At 37.1% G+C, this 11,388-nt stretch overlaps 2 protein-coding genes across 6 annotated transcripts; one reads left to right on the top strand and one right to left on the bottom strand.

Annotated features, from left to right (window-relative positions):
• The first annotated feature begins 773 nt into the window (after positions 1–773).
• Positions 774–5,019, top strand: LOC144558734 (transglutaminase family protein). Of its 5 annotated transcripts, none has more exons than XR_013512979.1 (9): positions 774–963; positions 1,276–1,408; positions 1,543–1,620; positions 2,241–2,583; positions 3,037–3,149; positions 3,242–3,406; positions 3,863–4,204; positions 4,403–4,495; positions 4,687–5,019. XR_013512979.1 is itself a non-coding variant. In XM_078307585.1 (9 exons), exons 1-9 carry the CDS (start codon positions 866–868, stop codon positions 4,838–4,840), a joined length of 1,284 nt encoding a protein of 427 aa, XP_078163711.1. In that variant the 5' UTR covers positions 776–865; the 3' UTR covers positions 4,841–5,019. The 5 variants fall into 5 exon arrangements, 2 of the variants coding, with proteins under 2 accessions (XP_078163711.1, XP_078163712.1); XR_013512980.1 differs by having other exon boundaries at positions 775–963; positions 1,279–1,408; XR_013512981.1 differs by having other exon boundaries at positions 775–963; positions 3,863–3,991.
• Positions 5,020–5,641: 622 nt separating this feature from the next.
• LOC144558737 (trihelix transcription factor GT-3b-like) lies at positions 5,642–9,005 on the bottom strand. The gene is made up of 2 exons (XM_078307588.1): positions 8,539–9,005; positions 5,642–6,421 (listed from the first exon to the last, which is right to left on the bottom strand). The coding sequence occupies exons 1-2, from the start codon at positions 8,800–8,802 to the stop codon at positions 5,849–5,851; spliced, it is 837 nt and encodes a 278-aa protein (XP_078163714.1). The 5' UTR covers positions 8,803–9,005; the 3' UTR covers positions 5,642–5,848.
• Positions 9,006–11,388: the final 2,383 nt, after the last annotated feature.

Genomic DNA, 11,388 nt, shown 5'->3' with positions numbered 1-11,388 from the left:
CTACATCTCTCTGCAGCTCCGCCTTGTGTGTATGCAAAATTGATAAACAAAATAATTCGAGCATCTCCATCACATAAATTACTTAACAATTAATAACAGTTATTTAGGAGATAATGAAATTAAGTTAGAAATATTTACTAAACCGTTTCATTCCTGAAATTCCTTTTAATTTCTTCTGAGCGCCACATCATCATCAATATTATTTCTTATGTGTGCGATAGAGATTTCAACGAATAAAAATAAAAATTGTGCCACGCTGACATTTAGAAATCGATTTCTTAATAAAAAAAAACATTCTAATTGAAGAAATTTTGTACATTTGTAAAATTAAATTAAAAATTTTCACATCAGATTAAAAATCTCATATAATTTCGTAGATGGAGATGCTTTTACTAAATTCTCTCGTATACTAGTCTCCAAAAACAACCTAGCTTAACAAAAATATAATCAAAATAAAAATATATTGTACTAAACAACTGTTGCAAAAAAGGAATAAAAGTACCATAACATGCTTGTATTTTTGGCTTTTAATATGTTTGCTAACATGTGGTTACATCAGCAAATAAACTTGTATTTTTAAATCTCAAGAAAACAATTTGGTCCGGACACGTATTACACGTTAGCGTCACATGGCATCAGAGGCCAAGTTTTGGGTGGCAAATTGGGATTTTATTAAGAAAGACTTTATGGAAATATTTTGCGTCACATCTACACCGTCGGCATCCTAATCCACATCCCACGGCTTTGGTCATTTTCATGACGCCCTGTCCATTATTTCCTGGAAGCTAAAACAAAACAAAGGAAAGACGATCATGCATACTCTCTAGTACACTGTACTGTGGTCGCTCTTCTCCCATCTCCGATCATGGCTTTGATCTCACCAACGCTTTCTCCGTCTAGCCTCGCGCTTTCGCTCTCCTGCACCGCAGGATTTCGGGCCACCGACTGCCGCCCTTTTCTTCGGTATTGTCTCCTTCCACCATCATCTCTGCTCAAATTAAGTAATTCAGTTATTTTTTCAGATTTCGGTAAAAAATTGCGTCACAGCCTAAATTCTCTATGCGAATTATGTAGTAAAAAATTGCGTCACAGCCTAAATTCTCAGATCAGTGAGTTGCCTAGGCAGCTGAGACAATTTTCCTTTGAAGCACAGTTCGGATAACCTAATCTTGAATGTTTGATCAAGATTTGATAATCAAGATCTTTGTGAAATAATCTATTCAAAATTGTCTCTACCGCTAGTACCTGGTAGTGCATAAGATTTTTCATTACCAGCAGGTCTAATATTCAAAAGGATTGGAACTGGAGAGGGAATGGGAAGAAGAGTGGCCATGGCTTTCCGTCCATGGCTTCCCAATCTCTTAGCTTTGAGACAATACCTCCATGCTCTTCAAATGCCTTCCTAGAGGTCTCTTTACCGATGAAAACAAATTCTTTCCTTTATCTTTTGTTGTATTCTCTGGTTTAAGATTTTGTCTTTGTTGGCCTAATGATTCACCTCCATCTTCTTCTTTGCTCCTCCCTTGGTGTGCATGCTTTCAGGTAGCCAAACTTGCACGAAAAAAATTGAAAGAGGAGGTTTCTCTCAGAGTAAAAGATGAAGATATCTCTATTGCTAAGGTACTGTTATCTCTCTATGATGTGGCCCTTACTCTTCAGGCATTTTTTACAGAAAAGAGATATCACTCATATATGCCAATGGCATGCTGGTTTAGTTGTTGTGACATGAGGTAACAGCCATGGGCACTGTTATTGGTGCAACTTAGGGAATTAGTTGCGAGGAAATTGTCAGTCACCTACCAACCATGTCCGCTAATCTAGGTGCTGAAGGAAAAATTGGACCTCAACTGTACAAAATTTATTGTAAACCTCTATTTCTTGGGAACAAATTTGATTCCGATGGGTTCCGCATTCGTCTGATCCGCTTTAAAATCTGTGTGTGCGAATATTGAAGCAGGCATGGACAAATATTGAAGCGATGCGCATAGATCTTAAAGCGGATCGGACAGATGACGAACCCATCAGGCCCAAATTATTCCTCTATTTCTCGGGTTAGATATTAGTTACTAGAAAGCATTCAATGACGTGAAAAGAAACACATTTTTGTTGGCGGCACTTGGCCGCCAACCATCAAAAAAAGAAAAGAAACACATTTTGTTGGAATAGTTGTCAATGATTATATCTTGAATAAATGCACACATGATACATGTAATAAATTATGTGGTAAAATTTTCATATAGGCTTTGTTATATGTTGCCATCGAAGACGAAGCTATTCTGGCTTTCAATGGAGATGAGGATGCTTGCTCTTTTACAGAGGAAAGAAGCAGTCAAAGCACAGTACACTTGGATGAAGTTTGTATAGGTGGGAAGAGCATATCTGGATGGCTGAGTGAGTTTGATGCGTTAACAAAAGAAGTTGAAGCCGAGCTGGTCCAAAGAGAGATTGGATGTCATGTGGTCCAAGTAATCGAGGCTGTAAATACAGTGCTCTTCGAATCTAGACACTTTCTGAGATTCCCCGTGCTTGTTGATTCTCGCTTTTCATATTTGCATCATGTACTCAGCTCCAATTGTGGCACAGGTAACTTCCCTGTTATGTAAAAACTTAATTTGCGCAGCAATTAACCTTGTTGTTTTTTCTCCTTTTTAATTTCCTTTTTCCTTTTAAGTCCAGGATTGAGGTTATAAAGATTATATTAAATTAAATTATGCCCTGGTTTATTGATAATTGAGGCACATATTTCTTACCGGCCTCCTACAATATGTTCAAAGTGGCCAGGGGCGGATGTACTAATAGCATATGGGGGTCAATTGAGCCCCATTTTTTATTTTTTATTTTTGTGTGCTTATAATATGGTTTTCTATATAGTTTAGAAGAAAATGGTACGGGTACTGTAAAATTGACCCCCATTTGCAGCAAAAAAAAATTATATGATTGACCCCTATAGTTCGAAGGTCTGGCTCCTGACCACTCCACCCCACTCCAATTTACTAGCTTCGTATCGGTTAAACTTAACAAGAGTCTTCTTAACAGCCATAATGTTGAGCGTTGTTTACATGGAGATATGTCAAAGGCTTGGTGTGAGTATAGTGGGTTCTCCATTGGGGGAAGACTTCTTGATATGGCCCCGCACACAGACTCCTGAGGTATGCTGAGCTCCTCATAGATTTGTTTATAAAATGCAAATGTGAATGGTAATTGTTGACTTACAGTCTTTTTATTATATTGATATATCTAGGAACTTTTCAAAGTTTCATCAGGGCATAGCCTATTGGCTGTTATAAATGGGGGTTGTGTGGAAGATCCAAGATCAAGGGCTTCTGACCTAAACAGTCAATCCCTCCAAGGGCTTTATGTTGCAAACAACAGAGATATCATAGGAATTGCACTTGCTAACCTTATTGTAAGAAATATGCATTTCTTAAAAGTTGAACATTTTATCCTTTGACATATCTGCACCTTTCAAAATAAAGAAAAATTCTTTGACATATTTGCAAACAATACTCCCCACACCTCGGATTTGCAACCTGATTAACTCAAGTTTGGAAATATTTTGACCATCAGAGGAAAGTTGCGTGGAAATAACCAAACTGCCCTTGACTATTCCTTCATGTAATCATGCTAGACCAGTAACTGAAATGTTGTACTAGTCGACCAGATATACCTGGGTAGGAAAAATTATGGTAGATCTGAATACCAATCGTTTGCAAATGTTTTGTGATTTTGTGGAAGATTTGCAGATTTAATAAAAAATTTGGGGGTCGTTCGTTATTCTTTACTTGCCCATTAGTCTCACCGTCTATGTTTTTTTGTTTTATTTTAACTTTCACATTCCTTATATCACTTCTTATTTTGTCAGAGACTGCATTGGAAAAGAGCTTCTAAAGGGAATCATGGATTGATGTTGATATCCCCCCTGAGATCTATAAACTCAAAAGATCCATTACTGCGGCCAGTGGAGCTCACGTACTTATTAGTTTCCTTTTTGGTAGAATATAATATATGTATCTGGTGTTTGTCAGTACATACATGTGTGGTTTTATGTAAACCCAGTCTATTGCGACTCTCTTATACTGGCATAAACCCTATCATATATCGATTGCTCATTAGAGCTTAAGCCTTCCATAAGTATTGATCCGTGCATAGAGCATCAATTGAACAGTAGCTGAGGAACTGGCGTGCTTCGGTTGGCACTTAACAGGTATAATTCAGTCTAAATAAGGAATATACAAGAGCAATAGACCTGACCAGTATGGTCACAAAATCGTGTATGGGAAAATTAGAGATGTGGTCTATTTAGCATTGGATTGGAGCAGAACCTGGAAAGCTGCATCATATATTGTCAACTGTGTTAATACTTCTAAGATAACATTTTCATTGTTTATATATAAATTTTTAGGTTGGCGATAATGGCAGCTGAGAGGATGCTTCTCCTTCAGCCTGATAATTGGACTCTCAGGAGAGACTATGGATTGCTTTTGTATTATGCCAGGTTATCCATTTTGATGCTCTTGTGTCATTAAAGGTTACGGGGTTGTATTCAAGATCTTTTAGGCTGCTTTGTTGACCATATATATCACGATTTGCTTTGTTTTCCTTTGTATAATGTCTGAGGTATGAGGTTTAATTAAATGAGAATTAATTGGAGTTTATCGAGTATAATTTTTATTTGAATATTGACAGGAGGTATGGTGAAGCAGCGCAAGAGCTGAGCATCTGTATGGCATTTGCTCCTGTGGAAGAGGTAGCGGTTATTGAGCCCTTTGTCCAGAAGCTACATCTGTTACGCCAAATTTATTCCTTGGATTTGGAGCCCAGACACTTGGCTTCAAGTTGATCTCTCCCTCACTCCCTCCCTCCACTTCATGCATAAATACTATTGGAAATTCATGAGATTGTGTGTATAAGGATAGCTGTATCTAGCTAAAAATCTTTCTGAGTGACCTCTAGTTGGTGACTGAGCTTATTCAATTGCTGTGTAGGTGGAAGGATAGTTGTATCTAGTTAATATGGCTCCGAGTGACCTTTGGTTCATGACTGAGCTTTTGTTATTAGTTCTTCGTATTTTTCTCCTTTGGACATATTTTTCGAAATTTTAAAATTGCAAATGTACATCACCTGTGTATCGTACATTTCTTTTGATTTCATAAAACAAAAATGTTATGTTTTTTCCACCGAAATAACTGCAAGCCTTACCTTTTTCTGACTATTTTTTATGAATACTTGAGCATATTGAAAAATCCAAATTAACACCAAAAGAGAAGCGTAACGAGCCTTGCTCTGGTGTTCTCTGTATCGCAATGGTTCTGCTCGTGATTTTGTTCCAAGGGCACAAAGCAATTTGGGGAATATAGGCCGATCTGAAAGAGCAGGATGGATCAGCAGACATCAGACCAAGTCTGTTTGAAATAACGATATTTGTTTATTGGCATTCCATTAGCTTGTCTAAATATCAGAATTACGCGAAAAAAGTTGTAATTATACCGAGAAAGAGGTTCAAACTTCAAAACAGCAGTTGTGAAACTTAAATAACAAAAAACAATCTATTAATGATCAGAATTTCAAGTTTTTTGTTATTAAGAATTGAAAATTCAAGATACGATGAAAACATGAAAAATAAAATATTTGGACCTCATCCTAGGACCAAGTCAATTTAACTATTGCCAATTCTATCACTATAATAAGTTATTTACCATATAAGTACACAAACAACTACACTACCGGATATTGAAAATATAAAACCAACCAACTTACAAGCTCCACTATTAAAACAAAAAAATTCTAATGAAAAAGTACTAAAAAAATCTGAAACCAGAAATAATGGACCACTACATGGCCTCTGTCATTAAATATCATTTTGCAGCATATTTAAAAGAGCTGTCAGTAGCTGGTCCCGTTTCTCGGCCCTGGTCTCTTCCCTGACGCGTCGCTGTTCTTCCCTCTCCATCCACGCCTGTTCGAGCATCAGCCTTTCTCTCTCCAACCTCTCCATAGACTCCCTCCAACCCTGTTCAAACAATATCCTATCCTTAGCTCGCCTTTCCATTGCCTCTCTCCACTGCATCTCCATTGCCTGCTGCTGTTGTAGAAACCCTTGCAATAGCTCCTGTATGCTGTTACCGCTACTTGACCTGCCAGAAGTAGATGCACTTGCATTGGTTTTCGGTTTCCGCCTCCGGCCTGGAGTTGGTTTGGTCTCCTCATCACTCATGTCTTCATCAACATCGTCATCGTCAGAGAGCTCATATGAGGACCGGTCACCGGTAGAGCGCTTGAGCTTCTTCCTTGTGGAGGGACCGCCTCCAGGTTCAGATTCGAGGAGCTGCCGCTGCATGCTCCTCGCACGCTCAGTGAAGACCTCATGTAGTTCGTCAAAGAAGGGGCACTGTCGGCCATTATCTTCTGACGTTTCTTTGCCCTGAAGGGAAAAAAAAGCAACATGTTAAAATTTATGAATAAAAAATATTGGGGCAGTTTATTTGTACAGCATTGTGCAGGTGAAACAGCTTATTCTCTTGCACAGAAATACCTAGGTCTGATACCGTAACTGTTGTTTTGGCACCAGGCCTATACTAGTCAATTTGTTGTTCTTGTGTGTGTGTGTGTGTGCATGGGGCTTATATTAGGTCCTAATGAGGTTTCAAGAGAAGTCACCAGTAAGAAAGTGAAAATTAAGTATAGACTGAATTGAGTATGATACCAAACAGGTCAATGCCGTTAGAATGATTAAGATGGAAGGTATGCTATTAACTCAGCAATCTTGATCACATTAGTTAATGATGAAATAAAGGCCAAGTAGTAAATGGTAATTAATGCATAGCTTTAATATAATGCTATTTAGCACGAATAAGAAACCAACTTTTTTCTCTGGTATGTAGGATAATTTCTCCTGAGAATAGGAGCCACATCACATGGTAACTACTCAGGGGTTGTTGATAACAAATAGAATCAATTTACAGAATCTCATATTTATGTTTACTTTATTTAAGTTGATTGCTTTATCTCTTTCAATAGGCAACCACTATTTGCAAATATTCATATGGCAATCTTTCTTTTTTGTTCAGAAGAAACATTTGCCAGCCTTTTCACTCGCTGAAACCAAGAACTGTTTGGACTTTGGACTCAAAATGAAATCAAGGGTTGGTGAAAAAAAAAAATTCTTGGGGTGGTGGGACGGCAGGATTGATAGAGTCAAACCTCTAAAACAGACATACCACCTATTTGTAGCTTGAGACCAAGAATAAGAAAAATCAAACAATTTGAACTTTTAACCTCTCATGAAGCCATACCAACCAATCAAAAAAAAAAAAAAATTAGAAAAAAAAAATGTAGGAAAGAATAGGTCTTCACATCAATGGATGGTAAACGGGAGAAAGGGAACCTTAAAATATTGCCAACAACTTTGATTTCTTTGGTGCTTGGAAACAAGACTTTGAAGTTGTTTCTTCTTAGGATTCTGAACGAGACCCATGCCTTCATTATGCTGTAACCAAGACTAATGACCTTAATTTGAGTAGAACTAGGGTGTTCTTAAGTTCACCAAGCCCCTTGGTGAACTCAAGTCTAAAACCCGTCAAATCGGCTTCAAATGATGAATCCGAACCGTTGAAACCCGCCCACCTTATGAGTGATGTGTCTACATGTGAAAATTTTAAACATTCGAATTAATTTATTATAAAGTCAATTGGTCAAAATTAGAAGGTCAATAAATTAATTTTAATGCATTCATTTTTTGAACGTTTTTTGACCACTTGACTTTATACTAAATTAATTCAAATGTTTAAAATTTTCATATGTAGACGCATCACTCGTAAGGTAGATGGGTTTCAACGGTTCGGATTCGTCATTTAAAACCGATTTGATGGGTTTTAGACTTGAGTTCACCAAAAGGCTTGGTGAACTTAAGAACACCCTAGTTCTACTCCCTTAATTTCACAAGATAAGACCAAAAAGGTAGTAATGCATATGTAAATTACAAATCTGTGCCTCATTTTAAAAAATTTCGAATCACTAACCATAGCGATTTTTGTTAAAATTGTATAGTAACATTTAAAAAAAAAAAAAAACTCAGCTGCCTCTGCCTGAACCCTATCTGCCATAACTCCCCTGAGAAGTTATAATTTGAGGTTTTAATCGAGCGACAAGGTAACTCAGAGGCCAAAATCCATAGAGTGGAGGGACTAATAACGGAACTTACAATTTGTGCTGACAAACCTGGGGAAGAAATCATCAGGCTTTGCTTGCCCATAATTGGAAAGATCAAAACTTTAAATATAACCAGAATCTAGAACCAAAAAATTCCCTGAAAAATGTCTCATCTCAGTTATTTATCCATAAATACATAATCACCATTGTCTAAACCCAAAACAGTAAAGAAAGTATCCCATATCCTAATTCCACTATTAAAAAAATCAAACATCATCATGAATACATAACCATCTTAATCTAAGAGGGGAACTCAAGCAACTTGTACCGCATGCACTTGTGAAGCCTCACAACCAAACCCTTAAAAAGTAAGAAAACGGGGGGCCTTACCTTGTAGCGATTGACGAGGTTCTTCCACTTGCATTTGCACTGGTCGGGGGTGCGGCTGTAGCCACGCTGGCTCATCCGGGCCGCCACCTCCTCCCACAAAGTCTTGTTATTATAACCAGAGGTACCGGCGTTCCTTTTGCCCCTCTCCATCTCCCCTCTTATCGCTATCAGTTCTCTCGTCTCTTGCTGCCCCCACTGTGGCACCCTCCCTCCCCCTCCAAGTACCCACGCCTCCCTCATCCCCCTCATCCCCTCTCCCATCATCCCCTTCTCCTCCTCCTTTTTTATCGACAGGAAATTTGAATGATTAACGCTATAGCAAGAAGAGTTGCTTCTCTGTAAAGAAATGAAGGTGAGAGGAGCAGTCGAGGTCGGCGAATGAAGGACTGGAGAGGGACAGGGCAGGCTGTCTGACTCAGCTCAATTTTTATTTCTTTCCTTTCTGTCTTTCGCAGTAGGCCTTGCTTAGTTACTTTACTTTCTTTTGCCCGGCGCTTGGAGTTTCTCTAGAATGGTCTTCCTTTCACATTGCACATTTTATTAGTTTATTATAACTTTTTAGCATACAGAAATCGTATATATTTTTTTTTGTTATGTTCATCTGTTGTTCATATTTAAATTCAAATATTGTACAGATTATTCATTGTTTTATAATTTAAATTAATCATTAATGCGGGCATATAGCAGTGATTGTGATTTATAAATATTTTTTTCTACTTCGTTGAATATATATTTTGTAAATCAATTGCATGTTTAAGAAAAAAAATATACTTATGAAATATTGCAAATCTTTATTTGATCTTGTAAATTACTTTTAAATGTGATCTAGAGGAAAATAAGGAAAATAAAGCCGTTACCCGTTAATAAAGCAAAAGCGTGTATTCTAGAGGAATTTTACATGCAAAATTGTAGAACCTCAGAATTCCTAGTGTTTTTCTTATCTTTTTCATTTATTCACACTGACGGTCCAGCCAGAGTCCCAGACAAGCTTGAGCCCATTTCTGCGTTCAGACGTCGAAGTTACTCGAATACCGTGGCTCGCCTGGTTGGCTTATCACTTATCAGGTTGACACGTTGCGAACCATTCCAACTTTCGTAGTTTTTCAGCAGGCAGGAATGCATTCGTATCCTCTGCATTAACTCAAAACGGAATCTTTTAAGTTAATACATCAGGACCGTCCGATAAGCTTTAAGATTCGTGCGAATTAAATCCGCACCAATATTGAAGATGTGCTTCGTTTACAATCGGACTGCCAATATCTATTAACTCAAAAGATGCTCTCTTGAGTTAATGCAGACGATGCGGAATCGGCAGGAATATAGTACGCTTCGAAATTCGTGTCGGATTAAAATGGATGACTCGGATCTCATTACACACGGACGGTCAGGTATTGCACTGGATCTGAGTTGGGATGCAAACGGATCGGCTACGGATCGGACAGTGGCAAAAACATATTTATATCCATTTTTACTTTTCGAATACGGATCAGATATCGGATATAGATATCCGTAAATATACAAAAATATTTTCATAAAATATACTAAACTATATGGTATATATCTATTATTCGGATACGAGTAATTAAAATTCAAAATCATATCCGTATCTGTACAGATATTCAAATATTAGATATCTGTATTTAATTTTCGAATACGAATCCGAATACAGTTGGATATTATCCGATCCGTTTGTACTATCTCATTTCTTTGCCTTAAATATCATAAATCGACACTGGATTTGTCCACTTGTCAGAATCTGACCGAGTCTAGTTACCACTTAGCTTGTCTAGGAATCGGCTTAACCATTTTCTTATCGGCAGGTAACAATGCAGCTTGGATATCAGATGGAAGCATCAGCATAATTAATCTAACAACAAGAATTTAGACATCACCATAATTAATCTAGCAACAAAAATCACCACAGAAAATTAGATCTGAGATAGAATAGGGAGTTTCTACATTTGCAAGAGGGTTTGACCAAAGCTGAGAAGCAAAGGGCAAAAAGAAGTACAAAAGAAAAATGAAAGATTTCACATCGTAAATAAAGAGTTGAAGAAAGGAAAAAAATCCACAAAATTAAATTAACTGTTAAGTGCGATCAAAGTTTTATATGTTGTTGCTTTGGTTGTTTAAGACAGTTCTGGAATTCTTGTACTACCACATGAACTAATATGCTGAAATAGAATTGATTAAGAAAAGAAATTAGCAGCAAGGAGGAAAATCAAATTACCAGAAATACATAATGAACCAAGAGAAATTGGAGGGAAAATTCAATTAGAATCCACAAAATTCAAATCAAAGAAGTAATTATAAATCAAAATTGACAAAGGGAAGAATTATCAACGCAGTGATCTCCAAGTCAGTTGATTACCAAATGAAAGTCTTACCTAGAGAAAAGAAAAAGGGGAAATTTCACGTATACCCCTCAAAAACTTCAAAATTGAATTTCTCCTCTAAATTTTGAAATTACATATTTCCTCCTCTAAACTTCAAAAACTCACATATTTACGCATTTTATTGTCTTTTATATTAAAAAACATTCTAAATTTATAAAATACCTATTTTACCATTTTATTAAAAGCATAAAACACCCATTTGATTCCAATTTAAATCTAAATGTTCCTCTACCCTTTGAATTGCTTTGAGATCAGTGCAAGCTAAATCAACACGAATCTTGAAACGAACACACACGAAAATTGAAGCAATATGGACAGATCTTAATGTGATGCACACGGATCAAAATTGTTTTGAGATTCGTGCGGACTAGATTAGCATGAATCTTGAAGCGAACAAGCAATAATCTTATTGCGATGCACACATATCAGATGGTAGAGAATCCCTTCAAATTCA

Source organism: Carex rostrata, chromosome 8 (assembly GCF_964058835.1).
Source record: "Carex rostrata chromosome 8, lpCarRost1.2, whole genome shotgun sequence".
Taxonomy (NCBI): Eukaryota; Viridiplantae; Streptophyta; class Magnoliopsida; order Poales; family Cyperaceae; genus Carex; species Carex rostrata.
The sequence above is the reverse complement of the archived record's forward strand: the minus strand, read 5'-3'. Positions and strand labels throughout refer to the sequence as shown.